The 26,608-nt window shown below is 37.7% G+C and overlaps 2 protein-coding genes and 1 non-coding gene across 7 annotated transcripts in view; 2 read left to right on the top strand and 1 right to left on the bottom strand.

Annotated features, from left to right (window-relative positions):
• Nucleotides 1-901: 901 nt before the first annotated feature.
• Nucleotides 902-11,237, top strand: LOC108150004 (WW domain-containing adapter protein with coiled-coil homolog). 5 transcript variants are annotated; one of them, XM_017277948.2, is made up of 15 exons: nucleotides 902-1,090; nucleotides 1,310-1,716; nucleotides 2,831-2,867; nucleotides 5,626-6,004; nucleotides 6,073-6,351; nucleotides 6,426-6,500; nucleotides 6,566-6,641; nucleotides 6,770-6,855; nucleotides 6,927-7,022; nucleotides 7,421-7,854; nucleotides 7,919-8,202; nucleotides 8,284-8,765; nucleotides 9,183-9,352; nucleotides 9,471-9,592; nucleotides 9,665-11,237. In XM_017277948.2, exons 2-15 carry the CDS (start codon nucleotides 1,676-1,678, stop codon nucleotides 9,741-9,743), a joined length of 2,640 nt encoding a protein of 879 aa, XP_017133437.1. In that variant the 5' UTR covers nucleotides 902-1,090; nucleotides 1,310-1,675; the 3' UTR covers nucleotides 9,744-11,237. The 5 variants fall into 5 exon arrangements, with proteins under 5 accessions (XP_017133437.1, XP_017133436.1, XP_017133434.1 ...); XM_017277947.2 differs by having other exon boundaries at nucleotides 9,465-9,592; XM_017277945.2 differs by having other exon boundaries at nucleotides 9,183-9,364; nucleotides 9,465-9,592.
• Nucleotides 11,238-12,370: 1,133 nt separating this feature from the next.
• Nucleotides 12,371-26,608, top strand: part of LOC108149992 (inactive dipeptidyl peptidase 10) — a 111,238-nt gene continuing 97,000 nt past the window's right edge. The window contains exon 1 of the mRNA XM_017277925.2: nucleotides 12,371-12,564. The gene's annotated coding sequence lies outside the window, so the exon portion shown is untranslated. The remainder of the gene's footprint in view (nucleotides 12,565-26,608) is intronic.
• Nucleotides 22,492-23,017, bottom strand: LOC108149996. The gene is made up of 2 exons (XR_005977632.1): nucleotides 22,917-23,017; nucleotides 22,492-22,855 (listed from the first exon to the last, which is right to left on the bottom strand). It is a non-coding gene; the product is annotated as an uncharacterized LOC108149996 (transcript).

The raw sequence follows: 26,608 nt of genomic DNA, 5'->3' as shown, positions 1-26,608 counted from the left end.
ATATAATATTATGGCCAAGAATTTCTATATACAATTTTGGAATGGATGAACTTTCTTTTACTTTTTTAGCGAAAATCAATCGAAATCAAGGAGATATACAAATTGCCATATTTTTAATGTTTTTTTTCACATAAAATAAATATGTTTAGTGATTTTGAGCTCTATTTTAAGCAAAAATAAAACCTAACGAAAAACGATGCACTGCTTGTAAAACAAAATTGATAAGCCTAAAAGTAGGCAACAATAAGTTTAACTTGTTTTCATGCATGTTGGTTGCTGTCTTGGCTTATGTTAAGTCTAACAGGGAATTTAAAATTTTCTCTGTACTAATGGCTGTTTACCTTTTAATTAGATCATTTTTGCTCTTAATATTTCTTCATGTCAGTGTTTTTGAAAAGATGTGCAAAGTTCCAGAATATAACAAAATAATGATCTGTTCGCTTTTAAACCTCGACGGTAATTAAACGCACATGTAATGTTAAACAAATTTGCATGAAAAATAATTAAACAGATATATATTAAAATATATTTAACGTATTAAAAGCTTTCCCACACAGGAGTACTACCTAGCTATAACTAATAATATTAGCAAAAACAAAGCTAGTAAATATTAATAAAAAAATATAATAAAAATAACCAAAACAGAGTACAAATCCGGCTCAAGTTGGCAGCCCTTGTCCATAGAGTGACCGTTCGACAGTCCGTCCAACGCCTACAGGCAAAATGAACTAAAAAATCCCACAAAATGCCGCGCCACCTAGAGTCCACCACGGCAACCAAGCAAATCAGTCATATAGCTCGCCTGCTCACACTCCCGCCAAGCAGCCAGCGCAAGCGAGACAATCCTATATCCACCGAGAATGTGCGAGCGAGACGACACCTGCGACCGATGGCTGTCAAACTCAACACAGTCGTGCCGACGAACAGACCGCACAAAGCGTAATGCAAAAGAATTGAAAAAAATCACCAAGTATAGAGGCCAAAAAGCGAACGCAGCAAGTCGGCGTATAATTAAACAATTGTCGTTCGATGCGGAGCAACTAAATGCGGCGATTACAGCGCAGCGAATGCGAGCGGCAAACGAATTGCGGTAAGGTACCAAAAGGCGAAGAAAAAAAGTCGAATCGAAATACGAATGAAGCGACACCACACACGCACACACGGAAACGCACACGCACACCAGTGCGCCGTGTTTAAAGTGAAAAATTGAAGGCGAAGGCGTTTGGGTGGTGGAACAGACGCTAATCGCATTAAGGAGGCCAAAGAAGGAAGCTGTCTAAAGGATTGGCTTGAATGTTTGTACTTTTAGGAGGCAGCAAAATAAGCCGATAAAACGGCGACCGCAATTTAGGCACACACACTGAGAGTCACAGGCCACACACACACACACACATGCCACTGAGAGCCTCCCATACAAGCAGACCACAACACACACACACACACTTACAAGCGCGCGTGCCTTGGCAGGTGAGAAGAAGAAGCAGCAACGGAAGGAGAATAAGGAGCAAAAAGGAGGCGCCAAAGGCCCCACAAAATTGGATAAATTTGGAAAAATAGGGCTGCATTATCTCCCCGAGAAGAGGAAGCAGCAGCAGCAGCAGCGGACGAAAACGGAGGAGGAGCAGGAGGAAAATCCAACAGAAGCAGCAGCGTATTTGGCGAAAAACTTGCATTGATGGTAATGCATGCTAGAAAACCGCAGCGTATGAACGATGGGTAATATATATATTAAATAAATCAAATAATATGTCGTTAAATCGGTAATAACAGTGCTCTCTAAAACACACACACACACACCTATTATTGTATATTTTTTTGTTTACGTTCTGCTATCTCGCCGTCTCACTCTAACTCGCAGAGCGGTCAGTGCCCGTGTTTAGTTTTTCGCCTTTATTTTCTTGCTATAGCCTTAATTAAATGTTTTTCCTTTACTTATTATTTCCCTTAATGTTTGTGACTTTGACTTTTCTTCGATGCTTTTGCCATTTTCGCGCTATCAGTGTTTTTTGACTTTTCCACCACAAAATAGAGGCCTCTCGCTCGCACGCGCTCAGCTGGCAGTGGCCAAAAAAAAAATTCTTGTCACATTTACCGTTGCTTCTCAATTGAAAATACATAAGTTTATATTTTTGTTTATCACTTTGCAGTTAAATTAGCTTGTTTATTTACCATCGGTTTTTAGCCGGCTTTCGATTGTTCGTTGAACCCAAAACAACAAAACTTAATGACTGTCAACAAATCGATGCCGGCATTGATAAGCGCTTTTATTGATAAAAGAAAACTCAATAGGAAAGGGAAATCGATTTAAGTTTGGCATTTTCTTTGATAACCCTGAGAACTATATTTTCTTTGCTACCGGTTTTTATTATTATTCATTTTAAAAAATTCTCGGTTGGTTCTTTTTTTGAATGTCCAAATGACGGTTTTAATACAAGTAACGTAACAAATTCTGCAAAATGTCATGCTTCTTAGTGGTATTGGTTATGTAAAAGTTGTGTCATTCAATAGAATAGTCTACAAAATCTAGACCCCTACCAGCCTCAACTTAAGCTTGCAGTTCAAGGCATAAAAGCCCGTTTTTTTCGGTTTTTGGTAAGCTAAATAAATACATCTTAATCAATGTGATAAGAAAACTGATAAAATATAGAGGTTAATATTTGTCAGAAAAAAGCAATACAATTACAATATATTTTATATTTAAAAATTTGTTTGGTTTACATATAAAGACAGCAGAACTTAATAGCCAAATAAGTGTGCTTTATTTTTAATATCTACCATATCATGACGAACGAAACTAATTTTCATATTGTATTTTCCCTCTTATTTTTAGGTACTTTGAGAAGCATACCAGTCACACATCCTACCAGGTGAGCAGACCGATCCGAGATCCCTCCTATAACCGCAATTAATCACGATTTGTATGCCAGCTTATAGTGGATATTTTAAGTTTCGTAGTTAAGCTCCATTCGTAGTGCACTTTAAAGCCAAACCAAAAAAGCCAATGTAAATCGTAGATTCTTGAACCATCGAATTCACTTTGTCATTTGCTGATATTTTTTAGTACGTACATAGTTGGATCACTGAAAAATCAACAAAATTACAAATTGTATAGACTGGATTTTTGGATTTTTTTTGTTCAAATTTCTCTTCCTTTTTCAATCGCTGTGTTTGTTGTGCATCCCAGATCTTACTTTTCCCGTAACCTCATCCATTTTTTAACTGACCAAATCGTGTTTCATTTAACCCATTCAAAAACGCGGCATTGCAGCCTGAACTGATCTAAAATTGAGAAACGAATCTTTACGCATCAACGCCAAAAACAAAACACCAATTCGATTAATAGTTAAATAGGTCTATATACAACAAAACGAGAAATAGTTATCAAAAAAATATCCTATTTAGAAAGAAATTATTCAATTACAATCTTTAACCGAACAGCACAAATATATGCTTTAATTCGAAATATATATTATAAACAGAATAACAAAAGCGAACGTATATAAACATTTATCAAACTATTTTAAATAGAAATCAAATTCATAACCAATTTGTAAACGCTGCCTAAAAAAATTAAAACTTAATCAAACTAAAATAGCCTTAAAAACGACATAGTAAACAATTATACACCAAAACAAAAAACAAGCAAATGAATGTGCAACTGAATAACATAAATAGATTTCAACAAAATTTAACGAAATTATCAACGACAACAAAAACAACACAAATGTGCCTCAAACAAAAAGCAACAACAATCAATTAAGCCAAACAAATAACAAAATGGAAAATTATTGAAAAATAAACCAAAAGGAAAAATTAATAAAAGTGTGTGCCCTTTGAAAAAGCGACCAAAAATTACATTTATTGGATTAACAATAAAAGCTAAAATAAAATATTATTTAATTAATTAATTATCTATGAGGAGCAACAACAACTCCTACAGCAACAGCAACAAATCCAGCAAAAGCAACAACCTCAACATGGCTGTTGACCTATCCCTTTCAACAACAACAATTGCCAATTGCAATAGCAACATTAGCCACAATAATAACAACAATGCGAATAGCAAAAGCAGCGCAGCAGCAGCGACGCTGGCAGTGACGTCGACGCCATCAGCGGTGGGCATCTGTCGCCTTGAAGTAAGTAAAAAAAATGACATTAAAAAAAAGTGATAAAAATATAAACTACAAAAAAAAAATAACTAAAAACAATCGAAGCTCGAGGAAAAACGCATAAAATAAAAACAAAATAGTCTGAAAAACAATTAAGACAAATAACTGAATTAATTAAAAAAAAAAAACAAGATAACATGGAACGAATACAAATTATACATTTAAATGAATAATAAACCCAACAAAATATGGAAACCCAAAAAAAAGGAGCAGCAATAAATCTTTTATCAAAATTTGTATATTTTAAACCAAAATCTGGCTAAAACACTACACAAATCGCCGCTGAAACACAACATTTCTCAGCGAATTATGGTTTATATATTTTAATTTATAAACAAACATTACAAAAGCAAGAAAAAAATGTATATCTGCTTAACATACACAGATAAGATACATTATTAATTAAACCAGTAAATTATAAAGGATTATAATTTCTCAAAAACAATATATGGATTATTATTAAGTTTATGATCACCAAGGGAATAATTTCTTAAAAACAATATATGGATTATTATTAAGTTTATTATCAACAAGGAAATAAACATTATGAATCTTAAATTTGATTTCAAAATTAAATACAACAAACATTTGAATGCTTTAATTTGAACGATTTTTATTTTGTTTTACCAAAACAAAACAACCAACATAATTAAAACAATAATTGATCGTATATACAATAATAAAAAAGCTTTTTGTTAATTCTTATTTATAATATAATTTCGTCTTTAACAAAACAATAACTCACAGAAAAATATATAGGAATATTATTTAAAAAATTTGGACTTGACATATTTCCAAATTCTGTATTAATTACACATTTGTTTTTTCCAAACCATCGGAATTTCATTTTCACTTAAGTCTCGTTTCATTTCGTTTCGTTTCGATTCGTTTATTTTATTTTGCATTGGCAATAATCACATGCGAGAGCATTGGCAAAAGTAGCTGGCATTTATGCATTTACTTATGATTTCCCTATTAAGTAGATTTAGTTTAACTAACCACCCTGTCCCCAAAAAAATTAAATAACTTAAAAAGTTTTAACTAAACCATGACTTAAATCAACCGCAATTAAGAATGTAACACTGAATGCAACAGTGATTCTGTATTTCTCAGGAGACTCTGTTGAAATAATGGCTGTGATCGAAAAGTTCCTTAAACCTGTATTACGTTCTTTGTATCAGAACATTTGTCTTAAAATTTGATGAGTTTTTAGTCTGTTAAATGTATTTATTCATATTTAATTTGAGATATAAACTTAATGACTTTAATTTAATATTACAAATTTCAATAACTTTTATCAGAGATAAAGTAATTTTTCGATCACATCTATAATTTCCGCTGGGATTTCTTGAGAAGTTCATTACAAAAATTATATTTTGTAGCACTGTGCAATTAATTTGGGGAATGTAAACCTAAACCGACTAAAAACTGTGTGCGCTTCTATTTACCCGTGCAGAGCTCAAAGTACAGCAGTTCAAAGCGCGACTACGAACGCGATCGTTCCTCCAATTACCGCGATCGCGACCTGTCGCCAGGCGCTGGCGGTGGAGGAGGCGGCGGATCCGCTGGTGGTGGAGGAGGCGGCAGCGGGGGCGGCAGCGGCAACGGCGGCGGACCATTGAACAATGGCAACAGCTACCGTTCCCAATCGCCGGACATAGATTCGCCATCCTCCCGTTCGCATGATCTGCGCGATCGCAGCGATCATCGGGGCGGCGGCGGCGGAGGTGGTGGCGGCGGCGGTAATGGGCGTGGCGGCAGCGGCGAGCGGTACAGCTTCATACAAAAGATGCGGGACCGAGATCGGGATGTCTACAAGAAGGATAAATATTCAGGTGAATATAAACGGCTTATTAAATTCTAACTCTATGCCCTTAACTCTACACAAAATCTGTGTCCTTAGACAAACGTGATCGACGTGGCAACGATCGCGACTCGGAGTCGTCGTACCGCACCAACCATGACAGGGATCGGCGTGGCGGGGGCGGCGGAGGTGGTGGCGGCGGTGGCGGTGGAGGAGGCAACGCCAGCAGCAAGCTCTGCTCCTCGCGGGAAAACGACAAACGCTCGGGGTCCGACGATCGCGATCGGGAGCGGGATCGAGATATGCGCGACCTGCGCGACAAGCGGGATCGCGGTTCCGATCGCGACAGAGACATGTACAAGAAGGACAAATATGCAGGTATGTCCAGATTGCTTGGTTCCTTGTCCTTTTTCCATAATTTACTACAATTATTTTGTGTATTTTTTTTATAGATAAACGCGAGCGCAGTGATCGCGGTGAGCGGACAGCGCGTTATGGGGACTGGAGCGAGCATGTCAGCTCATCGGGTGAGTTGACCTACACCAGATGCATCTTGTCCAGCTTCTGAGCTCAACTCTAAATTCGTTTTCAGGAAAAATGTATTACTACAACTGCAAGACGGAAATCTCTCAGTGGGAGAAACCAAAGGAATGGGTGGACAGAGAAAGGTAAACAAAGTGATAGTGTTATCCCAATAACATAATAACTAAACTTATTGTTAACTTATTTTTGTCACTTTAAGTTTTGAGAAGTATTTTCTGTTAAAAATCTAAGCTAACATGTTATATGATTTCAGAAATTTGCCGCGTGATCAGCATCGTGAGAAGGACTATCGCGATAAAGATCGCGATCGCGACCGCGATGATCGTTTCTCCAGATCGAGTAAGTTTAAGGACTGCCATAAGTTAGCCTATGTACACAAATTAAATACATTTTATTTTCATTCAATGCAGCATACAAACATTCCAATTCTTCGCGCGACAATTCACGACTGAGATGGAATTACGACAACGATGGCGGTCCGCCCAGCCATCGTAGGCGTTTGGATGGTGAGAAAAGTGATTTAAGTTCATCCTTTCAAGCTTGGCAAACTCGAAGAATGGCGTTCCATTTGGGCTTTTTGTTATAGCTGAGACCTTTTTATTTTAATTATAAAGTTTGATCTGCTTTAAATTTATGTCTAAAGTAAAGTAAGTAAGGAAGAAAGTAATTTTTTTTGGAAAAGGAAAAAAAGTATAGTTCTATAAATTAAATTTTTAGCTTTAAAATATAACTAATTAAAGGAAAATGAAGTTTGTGAGGGGTTTAGAACAATCCAATAGGTTTTTTTTCTTAATAATATTTATTCCAATTGGATCAAATGAAATTCTTCGATTTTTGCAAAGCTTGCAATGACACCATATTCCCAGAATCCTTCTAACTCCTGACCTTTAAATCTTGCCCGCAGGTCGTCACAACGACAATGCTGACATGGACATAAGTGGCGACTCTACGCCTACCTCGGAGGCCAGCTACTCGCTGAGCGGCACGCCCACCACCCACGGTGGCGGACCGGGCGGTGGCGTTCCTGGTGGCGGCGGCGGTGGCGGTAGTGATCAGCCAATGGGCAACGCCCTGCCCCGTTTGGCCTCCCATCCGAATGCCAACTCCTCCGTTTCGTCGGCGACGGGCGCAGGAACGGCGGCGGGACTTCACTACGGCAGCGGAGCGGGCGGTGGCCCGGTGACGGGGGCCACAATGCTGCCCACCAGTGGACTGTCGTCGTCGGGCATGGTGAACAGCAACAGTGCCGGCGGCGGTGGAGGCAGCAACAACAACGCCAGCAGCAGCAGCAGCAGCCTAAGGAACTCCGCTGTCGGCCACATTGGCTCCACATCTGGTGTAAGTTTTGCATTTAACTGTAGCTGCAGCGAGAGCTTGCCCTCAACACAATGATGCATTGCAGACAACTGTGCCCACACTGGGAAGTCAGGATCCGCACCAGCATCAGCATCAGCACCAGCACCCACACCAGCACCATCTGAACTCGAATGCTCCACTGCCACCGGGTGCCAAGGGCAAGGATCAGGCGCTGCTCATGCGCCAGAAGATGCACCTGGGCCTGGGCGTCCTGGATGTGCAATCGCATCACGGCGTCAACTCGGTTGGCTCGTCGGCAGACGGTTCGGTCAATCATGCCTACAACTCGGTCAACAACTCGGTCTCCGGCAGCAGTCTAAGCAGCTTACGGTGAGTGAAATGAACTTGAACTCTTGTCTGAAAAAAAAAACGATGCAACTTCATTGTTTGTTTTGTATATGCGCAATGCAGAGACAACAGTGTCAACTCGCCGCTGTACATGCCGCATCCACACCACAGCCTCTCGCCGTCGTTGAGCTACACCAAGAGTCCCATCCCGACGATTGTGGGCCACACGAACAACGTGAGCAACGCCTACACCTGCAATCCACCCTTCGGCCTCAAGGCGACCCTCGACGGCGGAGTGGGAGTGCTGGTGGCAAACGCCTCGCCGGCCACGCCCGGCGGCAATGCCTCCTCCGGCTCCAGTGGAGCGAATAGCAGCCAAAGCATCGTGCCCGGCCTGGGCGCCGTCAGCGGAATCAGTGTGATCACCTCGATGGGCAGCAACAGCGGGGCGGCGGCGGGTGGCGAGGGCCCGCCCACGCCCACACAGGAACTGGACTTGAGCGGCTCGGCGCTGGAGCAGCAACAGTTGGCCGCCGCAGCGGCAGCCGCGGCAGCGGCCAGCCTTCAGCTGCAGGCGGCGCAGCAGGCCCAGCAGCAGCGTAAATGTGAGTTCAAATTACCAGGCTTCTATTGTTATAGGAATTTGAAATAGAAATGTTTTGTTAGCTAATTCCAAAAAAAGGTTCTAAAAAATCCTTCGATGTTTACTTTACTACTATAGTTTTTGTTTATGCATTTTGGAGTGGCTTTGCTTCAAATTTATAAGACATATTAATATATATTTAAAGCTGAGATTGCAACCGGTTTCGTAACCGCTATCCTGAACCGTTAAAATCGAATCAAAACCGTAACCGTTACCGAAATCGATATTTGATTCGGTTTTAATGCCTGATTTTTAATTAAACTTTTTCAACTATTATCCATAATTAATTTGTAATACTGTTTGACAAAGTTGTTTCAAATGTTTCAAATTATCTTTCGTGAAAATATATATAATTATTTATTAAATTCTATTATTGCAGTGGATGGCACCTCGTCGGCCACGCTAAGCTCGCTGCAGAGCTGCGTGGGATCCTCGGGGCAGGCGGCAAACCTACGCGGCCCCGAGATTTCACCGAAGCTGGCGAAATACTTCCGCGCCGACCTGATTGCGCACGTGACCAACTGGCAGGCGGAGGTGCTGGAGCGTCAGGTAAGCTGTGAGGTAGGACTTGCCTGCATATTAATCACTAACTTGGCCGCTGAATGTTTGCCCGTGGACCCGTAACTGATTGTAAATGTGTATGTCTCATTATTTCTCGAAGGCGCAGAAGTGCTGTGAGGATACGCACCTGTTTGGCGACATCACCTGTACGAGGATATGCGCGGAATTGAAGTGCGCCCGCAGCCTGGTGCGCAGCACCGAGATCAATGCCACCCTGCAGGAACAAAAGTGAGTGGGACGTTGCCAACTGAATGGGAATTAACTCAAATAATACTCAATTGCATTCCTATTATCCCCCAGAATCATGTATTTGCGTCAGCAGATCCGCCGCATTGAGGAGTCGAAGACTCAGAACGCGTTCATGTCGGACGATACTTAGGATCAGGAGCAGGTTAGGCTGCGCGTGCATCGCAAGCTGTCCGTCAGGCTCAAAAAGAGCTTCTTTTGGCGCAGCTGATGAAGATTGCGATGATGATTGGTCCATTGTGGCCGCCGCCAGCAGCTAGCCTTTGTCCTCGTTTCGCATGCCCGGATCAACCCGTATTTGTGGTCGTCTGGGAATGATTTAGATGATGACGACGACTGGCGGGGGCCCACGACAATGACTGAGAAACCGCGTGCATCCTGCTCCATTCTCCTAATTCTCTCCATTGGGGGACGCATCTTTCCCCACCACCAACACCACTAACACCACCACCACCACTACCACCACCACCAGGCCGCGATTCACTTGTGTTCGGATCGAGTTCCAGTCGGCAACCGAGTATATGGTGGCAGTGTATAACTGGTTAAGCGGACTAAATGGACTTGGCACAAGACAAATCAGGATAAATCAACCAACAGCTGCGACAAGAACTCCAACAAGAAACACAAAAAAAAACTAAAACATAATTTATAATTAGCAAAGCGTAAATTAAAAACAAACGTAAACTTAAATAAGCATTGAAGCAAGGCGGAGAAAGAAGCCAGAGAAATAGCCACAAACAAACACACCACTCAAAGATAACTACAAAAGGAGAATAGAGCCGTCAGACAACTACAAGATCAAGAAGCAATATGGATAAAGCCTAGTAACGAATCGAATCGAAAAACAAAAGCAAACACAAACACAAAAACAAAAACAAAGCAAAAAACAAAACAAAAGAAAAGATAAACAAACGAAATAGGATCAACAACAACACCAGCAACAACACCAACAAAAAAACAAGTCAACATAGTATACTCAACTGCAATAAAAAGCTAATTAAACTATATACAAATTATATATAAATAAATATATATAAATAGAGTATATGAAAGATTGTATATTTACAACAACCGAACATAATAATGTATGAGAATCATGATGATAAAATGATTACGATGACAACCAAAATGCAAGTCAAGTCGAGCCGAACGCACGCTTCTCGGGACGAGGAAATCGACAATTTTATATATATATAATATATATATGTGTTTATTATATGTATATATAGTTTTGGGATCCTACGACCTGACGACGTTTATTATATCCGCATTACTATTTATTTTCATTCAGCGATCGCAAATGTTTGTTTATTCTTTTGATTGGCTTGCTATCCTGCTAATTGAACTCTGCGATTCTTGTTTTGTAGTTATTTGCCGATAATTCGCAACGCCCCCGCCCACACCCAAAATTGCTCTTTAGTTAAAAAAAAAAACAAAAAATATAAGGAAACTAAGAAAAACAAAATTTGTATTTATATATATATACCTAATTTTTTTAACCTCCGATTGAAATCGCAGCAAGTTTTGTTTTAGTTTAATTTTTTTTGTATGCCCTACATTTACGTCTTACCAAGTATATGAACGTATGTATTTCATTATATATGCATATATAATTTATTTGGCAAAAGCGACAATTTTTTTGTTATTTAAGCGAAGCGAAAGCAGAATCGAGAGGAAAGCGCGGGGAAAGAAGAACTAACAACACGTATATAAGTGTAATTTTGAGTTTTTTTTTAAATCTTAACTTGTCTAAAAACAAACCAACAAACAAAAGAAATGGATCTGCGAATTACGCAGATTCGAAACAAAAAGAAAGCAAACAACAGTTTAATAATGATAATGCTAATAACTACTGTAGATATACATATAAATAATATATAATAAATATATTAGCTAAGCGTCGAAAACAAAAAAAAAAAACCAACCGAAAAATAGAAACTTTTATTATGAATTAATTAAAAAATACAACAACAACAAAATCACATATGGTTATTTTAATGGCAATGGGAGAAAATGAATATTTAATAATTTTTCAATTTTTATATTTTTCAAAATAATTGAATTAAATTGGTTGAATTTTTTCGTTGAACTGACCAAACTATTTTAATTTGATTAATTAATTAGGCGAACTCACCATCGTCAATGGAATCATCTGGTGGAAAGAATATTAAGGACGAGAATCCCATTTCCGGGAATGCACGTTCAAAGCCAAATCCCATGATATAGTAAAATTAAAAGTTATCGATCCGTTTATTAAAAAATTCGCTTAAATTTTTAAACATTTTGATTTGTATATTTTGTAAATTAAAAAACATTACTAGATTATAATCGTCGTAAAAGCAAATTGGCATCTTTAAATCCTTTTCAAATATTTCAAAATTCCGAAAAAAGCGCCAAAAGTTGCCATTTAAGCTCTCTCTATCTTTGCAGCGCTCACTGTGAGTCGTTATAGCCGGCTTTTCCTTTGCAGCGAGCGAGAAGCTCTGCCGGAAAAGCCCAAAGGAAAAGCCCAAAGTTTGCGAATACCCAACAGACGAATTTGCAGCGCAGCGAATTCGCTAAAATGAATCGGAAAATGAACTTTTCGAGGGGCGGGGGAGGATGAGGAGGAAAAGCGGTCGCGCCTGTATGCGTGCGTATCTGTGTTGTTTTCCTTTTTCCTTTACTTTTTTTTTTTGCTTTGCCCTAGCATCTCCGCTTCGTTTTCGGAGGACGACGAAACGCCAACAAGTAGCAGTTCAGCATTCGACGCGTTCGCTTGCCAGCGGACACAGGCCAAAATAAGCGGGTCAGTAGCGAAACGGTTAAGTTTCAAAATCGACGAGTAACGGTTAACGGTACGGGAAAATTTCGAATTGTTTATTTTTCTTCAAAAGTGCTCTGCATGTGAAAAGCGTGAAAAACTCATATGAACTAAACTTCCTGTTGAAGTTCACGAATCAAAACTGCCAAAGGTGAGTAATGTAAATACAAAATATAGATAACAAATCTAGAATATTATGAAAACTAGTGAATTTAACTAAATCTTAAAAAAAAAGAGAAATCGGTCACAAAACTTAAACATGAGAATAACTCCAAGTGTGCTATTTATTTAACAGGTTTTTAACGTTTTTGCTTGCTTACACAAATTGAGTGTTTGTGAAAAACGGTTTTTAGTAGTGGCAATTATTTTTGAATAATTTATTTAATTAATAATTTGTGAGACACAGTATTTTGGCTTTCTAAAAGTTTCATATCATATTTTCATATTTAAAAGAAATAAAATAAAATTATATGAAAGCAAAGCAGATCATATTTATGGCACGAAATAAAACCATATAGATGGTAAATTAAAGAGCAATTAATTCTCCGTTTTGGTATATTATTTATAGCACTATAGTTTTTTGGTTAACAATTTCGCGAAATTTTAACATGTATTCCCTTTATGGTTTTCCATTTGCACAAAAATCAAACTCGGGAAAAAGAACAAACAAAAAGTAGTTGCAAACAGGGGCAAATAAAAATGTGGCCTGCATACTTTATTTTGAATGCACTTTGGGGCTGTCACATAAACCGAACAAACGGGGGAATATACAAATATATATGTATTTATGGGTGGAGGCTTGCGTTGTTCCTTTCGAAACTCTTTTAATGCACTCGACAACATTTTTTTGTGATATGAGTTTTAACATGATTTAAGATTTAAACATTTTGCTATATATTTTATATTGGTGTGAATCGCTTAAAACTACAAATTCAAAAAATATATAGAAATGAAGCATTTTTTAACGTTTATTTTTAAGTATAAAGTTTAAAGTTTTTACAAAGTTGTATATAATTAAAAATGTTTGGGTGTAAAAATACATTTGTATTCAAAATGTAAAAAAATTAATAGCTAATTATTCCTAAACAAATTTTCTAGAGCTTGTTCAACAATTTCTAACTTTATTTTGAAAAAGTTTAGCATAGTATTTCTTGTGTCAAGTCATTAAAGCATTTATTCCTATTTTCTTTTACATTTTACAAACTTACAAGTGATTTTTGAGAGTGTGTCACCCTTGAACGCCTGTCGCGACCACTCATCATCAGTCATTGATTTGTTTTCTGTTCCAGTTGCCTTGCCGCCTCCTTTGTCCCCTTCTCTTAAACTAATTAGGGAAGGGTCCAAGGATTCTAGAACATCCTTCAATATGATTTGCGGCTCTTTCGCTTATTGTGTTTGATTTCATGCACTTCTGGCTGCCTTCAAAATTTATTTCTGTAGCCCGCCAAAAATTGCGGGGCGCTCTTAAAGCGGAAAATGCGGAAAGCGGGAAAGCGGAAAGGGACGAGAAAAATGTGCTGGGCGAAAGGACTTTATTGACAATGGTGCATTCTGCATTTTGCTCGCACTGGAATGCCAAGAGTCAAGAGTTAAGAGCCATAAATTTGACGCCGCCAAGTCCTTTTGGCATCTGCAGCAAACAAAATGCGTCGATGGTCGCCCAGAATGGCGGGGAAAATTGTCGTGGCGGCGGGGGAAAATTATAGAGGAAAATTGCAGGGGCAAGGGTGCCGAGATGATGCGGTCATTTGAGTGCCAGCAAGAGAAATGTGCAGCAAACAAAAATAATAATATTATTTTCATTATTAATCTAGAGTTGTTATTTGCCTCGCCTTACACTTTGTCCCAAGGGTGTTCAATGATTTTCTTTGCGGATTTTAAAGACCTTTAAGTTGCCCTTTTGTATTTTAAACCAATCAGAAGTGATATATTTGATAAGATCGTATCTAATATAGTTGTATTATAATAACTATTTAAACTCAGCAAGATACTATAAATATATTAAAATATAATTATATCTATTCAGTTCATTATTTGATAAAATAAAATATTTGCAAAAATTCAGAGATTTGTCCTTTTTGTAAATCAATAATTTTTGTTAGGTCAACAGACTTAAACAGAATCTTTAAGTTAAAACAATTGTTTTCTTGTTTAATACAATAAACGTGCTTTTAATAATTTAAAAAGAGGCCCTAGATTTCCTTATTTTTATTATCAAATTAAATTTAGGAAATTCTGCCCATTTGGTTAGTTGATTAATACCCGAATCAGTTCAATTCCCAATGCCAGCATAACCACAACCACTGACAACCTCAGTCAACCGCAGCTTCTAATTGGTTAAGCCAAATTTTCTTTTGACCTTCGGCGACAGTTGGGAAATCAGGGGGAGGGTTAAATTCAAATTATGTGCATGTAATTCACTTTCGCCTTCATTTGCCACATTCTGTCGTTTGCTTTTTTGATTTAGATTCTGGTTCAGCCGAAATGCTCTTTATTGCCCGAACATTTGGCAGCATTGTGGTCAAAATTCCGACTGTTGTTTCGTGCTTGACAAACATTTTCATTTTCGTTGGCGATTTCTTATTGCTCTTGTTTCGGCAACTGCACTCAATTCTATAGCCCCTCGCATTTTATTTAGTTGGCTACTTTTTTCGTTTTCTGGATGGGGATACTTTCGATGGGCCTCCCTGGGAATTTCCCGGCCCCGAAAACCCTCACAGCTCCCTGTTATAATTTCATTTGCCGGCCTCTGGTTACATTTACATTTTTATTTCCTCACAGACGCCTACGACAAAGGCCCGAAAAAAATTGTTTTCCTCTTGTTTTATGACTTTGGCCTAATGTTTTGGTCTGATTTAAATGAAGTAATAGAGAGGGGCCCGATGTCGAGGGCACATTTCAATCCCCTGTGAGGGGCGTGACACTTATACAAATTGCATTTATCATCTGGCATTTTCCTGCACCATTTTTGACTTATCAACTTTCGCAACTCCAAAAGAGGCGTTTGCGCAAATCTGCAAGGAAAGTGAAACGCAGTAAAAACATCGTCAGCAAGCAAAAGTTGAGAGGATTTTTCCTCAGTCCTCACATTTGCCGTGTGTTTTATAAGGGCTTATTCCAACTTTTCTTCATCCTAACACTACCCAAAATAAAAAAAAATTAAAAGACCACACTTCACTCTTCAAACAGCCATGGTTAAATTATTAGCATGCTTTTAAATATGGTAACAAAAATTGTTTTAAAATATTTAAATATTCGTACATCTTAAACTATTACTTGTAAAACAATTTTTATAAACTTTGTAACTTTTTAGCTTAATTTGTGATAAATTTTTGGGGCCACAACTATGATCTTGAACATAGCTGTTCGTCTTGGGCAGAAAAATCAAGAAACATGGCCATGAAATCGTAAACATTTGACTGTGATTTTTCTACTTTTGGGCCTTTATTTTATATGTGTGACTTTTCTTTATAGGCTCATGCTACAGATGTTGCTTAGGGGTAAGGAAAAATATATAGAGCATTGGGAATAGTCTAAATCAAGTTGGGGATAAGTGGCAATGAGCTGTTTAAGACGCTGCGGGGCGGGTATTGTAAAAGAATATGTTAACGTTTTCGCACTGGCCAAAGAAAATAGTAAAGTCTAATAAGCAAAGAACGCCCTAAAATTATGAAAATTATGATAATGTTATTGTTTTCCTGGTTTTTCTTCAGTTGCTTGCGAAATTTATTCTACATTAGAAGCTTCAACAGATTTTGAACATTCTTTCAACATTCTTTAAACATTTCTTATATCGATTACTAATCCTCCGATAATGGTCTTTCCTAAACACTTTTCAACAACCAGGTCTGTTGCCAGTATTTCCTTTATCTAAGATTGGTAAATTGTTTTTTTGCTGATTATATCTGATTGTTGTTGTTCTTATGCTTCTTCAACATTTCCCACAGCCACCCATGTCATGGCTAAAGGGGGCGTGGCTGGGTAGGGCGTTGTGGGCTGCTGATGTTTCGCATGTCATTGTCGTAAGTTGGCATATGTCACCAAGGTGTTATGCGCGCATATATATACATATATATATATATATATAAAATATATATGTGTACATCTTGTTTTCTGCAGCTTTGTGTTCTTTTTTTCTAAAACAACGAAAAATTGCGATGAGAAAAAGAAACCCGGGCACATATACATTTAAAGTGTGCGAGGCATTAAGGTTTATGTGTGCGAAAAGCCAACTCGGAGCATTTGTGTTTGTGTATTTACAAGAATCACTTTTAAAGGGTATATCTATTTCTAGGATGTCTTTAACTTTAATGTTTATAAACTCATAAATTAACATTTGTTACACTTTTCCTTATTAAGCTATTAAAAGTATACAGAAATCTTTTTTAATAGGTATATACTTACTTTAGATTTGTGGAAAGTGATACGTTTGTTAGGAATGCTTGAAATGTTCAAATACTATTATACAACTATTAATCATTTAAATTTAATTGATTTCAAAAATGTTATGTATATCTAAAAAATTTTAAAGGGCACTGAACCTTCGTTGTGGTCGCGATTAAATTGTGTTGCTTTTGAGTGAGAATTGCCAGAGATTTGAGGGCGATGAGAAGGGCCAGGGTTGGCGTTGGAAAAACACTTTATACGCTAGCCCATTATCCGCTTTTACCTCTCATCCTCCCGCGACCCCCATTACGTTGAAAGTAAATTTATGTTAATAACAAAATCAGAAAATCCTTAAATTGTCATTAGCTAAGCCTTTTTGGCAAGTCCGTTGAGATTTTGCCGCAGCTTATATATATTTTCTGTTTTGGTTGTCGGTCGTTGGCATGTTTTTTGGCGGCAAATTCGCCCGCTTAAGCCTCCGTCCCCTGGCTTTTTGATGGCTTTTGTTGGGGCTGAGGGATTTTCGACCTGGCCAAAAGTGGCAAACGAACACAGCGAATGCTTTTAGCCAGGCCAGGACTAATTCCCTTTTTTGTGCTTTAAATGTTGCAATTTGCAGACGAATTTGCATTCCGAATTTCTAGGTAGCTTTAAGGAGGGATTTTCGGGTTTACACACAAAAAATAGCAAAAAAAAAATGTGTTGCCTACTTAAGTGGGCTGGAAACAGATTTTCCTTGCTTTTATCTCCACTTCCTTTGATGCATTTGTTTACGCCTCTTATCGGCTATTGTTGTGCTGTGCATTTCCGTTTCCGTTCGAGATACGACCTTCCTTTGGTCCTGGACTAAGGACTCCGGACTCGGGACTCGGGATTCAGCACTCCCCAGATGCCTTTCCATATATGGACGAACAAATTATGTGCCAATAAAGTTCCGTCTGCGAGGGCGGCCCGCTCAATTCTTGCCAATAAAATCCATCTTAACTTTTATGGCCCAAAGGAGCCACCCCCTCTAAGCGGCCAAACATGTAACACGGCGAGAAAATATCAGATTTCACTTTGTTTTTAGTTTGTTTGATTTGTGTATTTAATTTGTTTCTTTTAATTTAATATCTTGATGCGGCAAGGATAATTCTTCTATATTATTGCATTGGTCACTTCACAGGATTATTAGTGAGTTTTACAGAACTTAAAATCAGTAACACAAATAAATAAACATTTTATTAAATAAGTAACAATCATTTGGGTATCCATTATAACTATCAAAAGCAGTATAAAGCAGAATATTATTTATTACCCCAATTGCCCCAACTATTGATCTATAAAAACATTAAGTTACAAGCGTTATGTTATAATCAAGAGAAAAAATAGTTCCGAAATATTTACAATGTTACATAACCATTTCGAAAACAAATAGTTTCTTTTCGTGTAGCAGCTTAGGGGCAGCAGTATTGAGCAGAATTGAGCCTGGCCTTTAAAGCTTTGCGCTCTTAAGCCCTTGTCAAATGTCATGTGTCCTGTATCCTGTGTCCTGTGTCCTGTACCCCGTGTCCTGTGTGGGAGCTTATCGCTCGTTGGTTTCTTCAAATTGCAGCTGAACTTGTTCGCACTGAGAGCCACAAGATAAACCGAAATTAAATTAACAATTGAACTTGCAGTGGATATCCGTTTCGAAATGCTTAGAGAATTGTTCAGCCAGATCAACAATCTTATCAAATGCAGCTTTACTGAAATGCTTTGCAGAAAATGCCTATAAATACAAAATGTATGCAGGGCCTTTGTGAAATTGATTATATTTATCAAAACAATTGCCAATAAAGTATTTTGTGTATGGTTTATTGAATTTATTTTTCGGCTATATTTTAAATATTTCTAAAATTTTTGCTGGATTACTTAAAGTACAATAATATGAAAATTCTCTGTTAGTGAAATTTAGACTTAGTGTCGGTGGAAAGCTAATCATTTTTAAATAGATAAAACTAATTTTTCATTTAGTATAATATTTATTTACTAGAAGATGCATAGATGTTATGCAAATTTTACTAAACGCCTCATATAATCAAAATGTAAGAGAAAGGAAATATTTATTGTGAAAGTAACAAAAACCGATTTAAAGGAACCTAAAAATTGCATTTGAATACGACAAGATTCTTAACATAACTGGTATTTGTGAATAGAACTGGAAGGTCATTCTCAAAACCGAATTCCAAAATAGTTGTTCAACTGACATTGCATCGCAAACCAAGCACAAAGAAAGCTTGTTAAAAATTTGTCGAGAAATATGATATGTGACAAATTAGTTTCGTGTTGACCGGTCTGGTGTGCAACCCGATTGTTCCTTCACGTCGAAATTCCGGGCACGTAAGTCCTTTATTTCCAGGGGCGCCGCCAGAAGGGGGAGGGAGGGGGGGGACAGTGGCGTGGTTTTGTCAACAGGACTATTTGAACGGGGGTGAAAAGTCAAACTCGGGCATTAAATTCAATAGACAGGCCACAGGCAGCGCCAACGACAACAAACTTGTTTTTATCCTGCGCCCCCTTTTCGAACCACGCCCCCTCACATCATGTGTGTGCGGAAAGTGATGCCCGTGGAAAGTAAACAAAAAAGTAGGGATAAATAACAATTAGAAAATAGAACAGAATATAAACAAGTGTGGTTAAAATTGTCCCGTTCCGGATTTTTAAAAATATGTACACAGAAAATGTATCGTCACAAAAATTACTCATACGACACATAGGCCAATATAAGCAACTGATATTGTACAACACTGCGTATGACTGATAAATCCTGTTAGTGCGTACACAAACTTAAAAATGCAGTAAAGTGACATATTTTTCAAGAATTTTGCAATACAATTCTACTTCTTAAGTGAGTTGCCAGCTGAAATCTGAGAATAGGGACAAATCCACATTTCTAATGTGAACAGAGCGCAACAGGAAACCAATGTCATTGCGAAAAAAGGGAACAACAGGAAAACAAAAGTATCGTTCAAGTGGTCATCATCAGAATTGTTTTGCTTTTTTTCCTTCCTTTGCTGGTTTTTGTTATTTCTGTTCTGGTTGTTGTTCTATTTGCACTGAATTAATTGACCAAGTTTTGCTTTGAAACTTCGCATCGCTTTGGCCACAAATTGCAGTCATCAAAACTGGGAAAGGGGCTTTGGAGAAAAGAGGGTTTGAAAATGTGGAGCTGGGGATAATGGCTGAAGAGCAGACAATTCAATTTATCAGCTTTAGGGCGATTTTGTAATGGCATTTCTTAAGTGGGATTAGTGGAGTTTTTAAGAATGCACTCCTTAAATCCACTATTAATTTTGATATTCTAAATCGAACGCATTTTTATATTTTTAACATTTTTTCTAAAATTAGTTAAAAAGGATTGTGAATAACTCGAAGTGTCATAAGTTTGCTGTTTGATTTTGTATGTGTCCTGTTTATTATAAATATTAAACAACTTTATGTTGCTTAAAAAACATTTTATTGTGACCTTAAATGGCAAGGTGTAAAAAATCTGATAATAATAATAGTAATTTGTATGCAACTATTAATAGTGGGAAGCTTAATAACATACCATTTTTTAGTTTTTTCGACTTTGTCTATTTTAATTTTCTTGGTTTTTTTAAACGAATTTCGCCATCTTCTTTCCGCCTGCCATTAAAGTTTTTCCGAAATTTCCGAAACGAGAAACGATTGCATCTCGTGGCTTTCAGCGTGGCAGCACTAAACAACAATATCTAGAATATTTATCCTTGGGCATAATTATCTACTACGCACCTCACACACACACACATAGAGCGGCCTACAGAATAACAATTCCCAGGACATGGGTGGCGAAAAGGGGGGCGGTGGTGGGTTGAGCACTTAGTTAGGACCAAAAGTGCCCCATTGTTTTGCCCACAACATGTGGGTGGATGGTGGATGGTGGATGGTAGATGGGTGCGCTGGTGTCTCTCAGCTTAAATTGCTTGGAATTTATGCATCCCGTCGGTGGGAAAAAAAAGCCCCAGAAGAGAGCGACAGATTCTCCTGGGGTTTTCCTCGGGCGTCATAAGTCGAGCTCATTAGAAAGCCGCCAAGAAGGCCTCCCTTTGAAGTGTCTGCCTTTGGAAAGTGCGAAAACTCTAAAAAAAACAAAAACAAAAAACCTGCCAAGTGGCGAAAAGCCAGCAAAAAGCACAAGAAACGCTTTGAATTTTTCATCTCTTATTTTTTGTTTATTTATGTGCTTACTAATTGCAAAAGGTGATGAATAGGCGAAAACTAGGAGGCAAGGTGCACAAAGAAAATTTAGTTTGGTTTTCCATTTCACTTTAAAGAAAGATTTATTATCTTATTTTTAAGCGGAAAACTGGTTCCTTGTAAAGGATTTAATTTAAAGTTAAACAAATATATTTATATTTAAAAAAAAAATGCCAATCGAACTAACTTCACTATTTATTTTTAGATAAAACGGTGAATTAGAAAAGTGTTTAAAAAGAGTTTAGCTTACAGGATCAGGTTTCCCGCCTCATCATCTCTTTTCCTTTTTAAGGACCTGAAAGTGTTTCATTCTGGGGCGCAGGGCACTCAACTTTCATGGCCTCGGCAATTGCAAGGCGTCCAAATGAGCGCCGCTTTTATTGCCTAATGAACTTAAGCAGCTTAACCCCTAAAATGTGGCAACGAGTCTTTCCTGCTTTAATGCATGGCACATGGCCCTGCTAATTGAGTGGCAGGGCTCGCGGCCCCTTTCAGTTCAGGATGTGCACTGTACTTATAAATTAACATTATTTAATTAATTGCAAACGGTAGTCACAAGATCGCTTTTCAATTTGTGCTTTCAGCTGTTACGTTTCATATATTCGTTTGTGGCGGGTATTAATAAGTTACAATTAATATATTTATTACGAATGGGGTCTGATAGCTTCGATACCCTAGTTTTTTTTAATATTATTATTTGAAGGCCTCAATTTAACAAAATTTTGTAAACAATACATAGTGAATTTTACCAAATGTTAGAAATTTCCTGTTCCAAATATGTGGCATGTGGAGTTTTGTATAATGCAGATCGATTGCGTTTTTTATACATTAAGGTTCTGACATCCTTAAATCAATGAACTGAGCAACCTTTTAAATAAATAAACATCAAGGTTTAATTTATTGTTTTTGGGTATTCCACACAATTATCTATGTTTTTAATGCAAATCGCCTAGTGCTTTTCTGTGATTTATGCTCACTGTTTTACTGTTTAAGCTTTTGATGGGCTTTTGCCACTCAACCTATTAGAAAATAAAAAAACATGTAGTTTTAATTAGTCAGTCTTTCTTTTTTTATGCGAATAATTTTCAGAGTTGCCGGAGGGTCTATTGTACCCCTGTGATACCCTGGCCCTGGCTTGTCCTTTTGTCTTTTGCCGTGTCCACTGTCAAACGTTTGATTTGTCATGCAACGAGTGGCGACTGTAAATGTTTTGACATTTGTAATGAGTAAGCAGCGGCAAATTGCCGCTCGCTTGCAGGCGCAACATGCTTAACACATGAGTTTCAGGTGAACTCCGAGCGATGCCAATGATTGATTATCCCATCTATGCATTGGCAGCTCCCTTTGACGCGAACGCCTTCAATTTATGGGCATTTCATTTATTTTTGCAGCCCCAAATGTTTTTTTTTAATATTATCCCACCCGACACAGTCAATAGAAGATACACCATAACTTGGCGATTGCGGCATTTAATATCGGCAACAAAACAGCAACAAATATTGGAACTGAGTGTAATTATGCAGCAAACTTGGCATTAGGTAAATATGCGTTGCATTCTGGTCACTTCTGTCTTGCAAAGGGGGCACCAGAGCTTTACTTTCAAGGCGGTGTTCAGACATTCCAGGCAAAATATATGGCCGCAGTTGGTGATCACTTTCCTCAACGGTGGCTCGTAGCAAATGGGGCATAAGTATTTGTTCCCGTTTTCATCGCAAATGTATTTCTCCTCCCGTGTCAAGTCGATGAAATGCGAGGGCTCAATCCCGTCGGCGGCACGTCGTGAGACCAGCATCTTTATTGGCTTCCAGCTAATTAGACTTTGCCAGGACGGAAATATTTATGAAATTTATTTTTTTTTTTCCTAAATGACTAAATTACCTGTATATGCAGAATATGACAGTATGGTGAAATGGTTTGATATGAGACTTAGAGCCTACTTATGCTTGTGCTCCCTTTGAGGTACGGCCTGTCTGAATGCGTGTTGTAAAATATCGATATTGAATTTGATCACACTGCTGTGTAATTATATTACGAAAATTAAACAATTGGAGTGCATGGTAAGAAAATTTGTTTAAATACCGAGATGCTAAGTATGTTGACCTATGAGCTTACGATGCAAAATACGAGTTAAGCCGCTTGTCGCATTATTTATGTTAAACATATAACGAATACCGATACTTAATGGACGCACATGCCAAGGACTATCGAGGCCATGGCCCAAAAATCAGAAGTCGATGCTATAGTATCTGGTCCACCATATTCCAGGATGTTTACCGAAGCTATTGGCTTAATCGGCTGAGCCTAATTGGTTTGCGTTGACAATGACCTGGGCGGTATTTTCAGATTAATTGATGGGTGGCAAATGTGTGAGCAAACGAAAGTCAAGCTGCCATTTAAATTTCCATTGGGTGGTATCGAACAATACAACGTAACTAAGTGCTTTCGTCGTTTTTTCGCAATTTGACGTTAACTAAAAATGATTGCAAATATATTAAGAATTTAATAATAAATACAAAAAAGTTTTTCCTGTTGATTCCTGTTGAATAAGTTCGAATTATTCAAGGAGATTGGGATACATTGTGTTATAAAATGCTGGCATGCATTAAATAATAATTCAAATTAATATGAACTGAATTTAGTAAAAATATGTGACTGCATAAAAAGGCAATTTAACTCATGAATAACTGTAACTGAAAATCGTTATTATCAAATCCGATTTTCGCTAAGAAATTGATAGAAGTGCTAAATCCAGTTACAAAGTATCTGATATTAAATTTTGTGACGTCACACATCTTCAAACTATTCTCTCGAACCAAATTATTTTCCCAAAGTCAATTTTTCAACACTGCGCCTATATATGTATAGTAGTCTCTTGGTACGCATCGTCACTACGTAAAATTCGCAGCAGAAAGAATTGAAACAATCTCGGTGTGCATTTGTTTAAAGCCCTTATCCTCCCGCAAATGCATTCAAAAGTTTGGTTCATTGTTCATTGGCTTGTTTTTGTGTCAGTTTTATTAAATGGTCTGCGTGGTCGATGGTTCTGAACTGAACTGTTCTGCTCTGTTCTATTGTGCTGTGGTGCACAAAATGGATGTTTTCATTGGGAATTTGCATAATTGAGTTGCCAAAAACTATAAATTCCGCCGCCAGTCAAATCGATTAAATGGCTTGTCCTTGTTTCTTTTCATACATCTAAAAATGCTTTAATACATTCATATTTTTGACAGGCAGGGAAAGTCTGATCCAACGTGAATTCTGAATTCAAATTTAAAATGGTGCGTTGTAAAGAAAAGTTCTTAGCGAAAATTATATTTCTCTAAATTGTTTTTTTTCCGTTTTAAGCTTTGCAATTTGTGCATTTGGTATAGAACGTTTGGATGGTTTTTGTGCTTTAAAGTTATGATTTTTAAAACAAAAGTATAGGTCAATATTTTGCATTTAATGCATAAAAGAAATGTGTCATTTCCTGAATTTCCTGAAAGGGTTTTATTTTTGCCATTCAGAGAAAGACACGTTGCAATCTGAGTTCCAAGGAAGGTTGGGTGAAATTGGATTGGGAAGGTCGAAGGAGGGGCGTTGAGTGGGTTAAGAGGGGAGGTGCAGAAAATTGGGCGCCATTGTTGACATTGTTTCGATTCCCTCAGCACACTGGATGAAGTATTTCAATTCCCCTTTTTCGTCCTTTTATAGAGATTTGCGTTTCGAATATGTTGCCATTTTTGATTTTCGGCCAACGGCAGCACTGAATCCAAATTGTGAGCCATATTTGCATATTTCCCCAGCCAGGAATTTGCCCAGAATGCATGGCAAAAGGGATATGCTGAGGGTTAGAAAGTGCGCAAAGTGCAACAGTTTCAAAGAGTTGCAGAGTTTGTGCTATGCCAGGCAAATGGAATCGAGTTAAGTGCCTGCTGTCGCCAGAAATGGGATGCTTACAATAACACTAAGCGAAATTGGTAAAGAAATTCCTTTAAATATTAAAGAGCACACAGTCGAGTTGAAATATTGTCCTTTAAGTTTTTACCAAACGTATAGTATTATATTTATTAATATGATATATAATGATATATCTCCATGAACTAAAACTTTAAAAATTTAAAATTAATTTAATTGGCCAAAAGGCCACCTGTTTTCAGTGTATTTTTGTGTATTTGAGTGGGTGAGACGAGGAACCGGCATAGATGAAGTTTGCATATCGCGGGGCGAAAAGTTGTGACCCCCAAAAATGAGCAAACTGCCGGCAGACATGAGACATGCCAGTTGACACAGGCAATGAAAATTAACTTACATACGTGGGCAGGGATCGGGGTAATATAGCAGTATATATTACTACCTGCGGTATAGTATGGCATGACCCTGACTTTTGCCGGATGCTTGGCAATTCCATTAAGAGGGAAAACTCTTTATTCGACCTGCTTTCCTCCTCTGTTTGCCCTTTTTTTTGTTGCCATTTTTCCGTTTTCGCATTTCCCCCGAATGTCGAGCAATTTCATGAGTTTTGTATCCCTTTGAACTACAAACGAGCGGCGGCCAAAAAGTTTGGATCACCACGAAAAAAAAAGGTTTGAATAACAAAATTATTGGCTGCACCTGACGATGGAAAAGTTTCGGCCATAAACTCCTCCGCAGAGATACGTGCTGCTGATTAACACTTTTCAAATTACCACAGTCGAGTCAGTCGAGCAAAAGATCTCTTGAAGAGGGTATTAAAATTATCCCCCACAAAAAATGTAAACAAATCTCAATGAGTCAGAAGGGGAGCAGCCTCACACAAACAAGAGCAGGCCGACAAAATTCTTGGAGCGAACTTCATTAAGACAACAATAATGAAACATTCTTATGGGTCGGCAGGTCGAGATATGGCCATTATATCACTGGAAATCTGAAGTCAGTTACAAAAGTTTTAAGCACCCTACAAGATTTGGCTAATAGGCTTTATCTTTTTCACATTTTATTGGTCGTTTCAAAAATTAAACATTAAACATAGGTAATGTACTTAATTTGGGAAAAACCGCACAATTGTAAATATTAAATTTATTCGCATTTAAATATTTAATTTTAAATGTGATGTGAATGTGAATGTGGACATTGAATTAAATCATTTGACATGTGCCATTAGTCAGATTGGCATAAATAATGAATCAAAACAAGCCACGTAAACATTTACAAAATGTGCAAATTATAAATATTATTTAAAATTGTTATGAAATTTGAATTATGTTAACAAGTAACTGGGTGATTTCCAGTCGTATAAAGCCATTAAGCTGCTCTACTCATTGGATTTGAAAGACGAATCTCAGGAATTTGGGAAACATGAAAATGGGTGCTTGGGAAAATGTTCTCCTCGGTCACCCTGAAAAGTCTGCCCCATTTTCCACATACTTATGCCCATAAATCGAGTTTATATACGATAGTGCCGCGTTTTAAGTGTTTCAATGCTCTCCATTATTTTTCGTGTTCACATTTTTTCTTTTATTATTTACGATTATTATTATGTACTCGTTAGCTCTCGGCTTTTCGCTCTCAAGAAAAGTGTTGTGTGTGTGGGTGTGTGTGTGTGTGTGTGT

This window comes from Drosophila elegans, unplaced genomic scaffold, assembly GCF_018152505.1.
Source record: "Drosophila elegans isolate 14027-0461.03 unplaced genomic scaffold, ASM1815250v1 contig_149, whole genome shotgun sequence".
Taxonomy (NCBI): Eukaryota; Metazoa; Arthropoda; class Insecta; order Diptera; family Drosophilidae; genus Drosophila; species Drosophila elegans.
This window is presented reverse-complemented; position numbering and strand designations above follow the sequence as displayed.

Excerpts from the sequence above, each read along its gene's own strand:
- LOC108150004 (XM_017277949.2), top strand. The coding sequence starts at position 3,915 with ATGAGGAGCAACAACAACTCCTACAGCAACAGCAACAAATCCAGCAAA. Across the intron at positions 4,137-5,625 it reads TGGGCATCTGTCGCCTTGAA|AGCTCAAAGTACAGCAGTTC; the intron begins GTAAGTAAAAAA and ends TTACCCGTGCAG. Across the intron at positions 6,501-6,565 it reads CGAGCATGTCAGCTCATCGG|GAAAAATGTATTACTACAAC; the intron begins GTGAGTTGACCT and ends ATTCGTTTTCAG.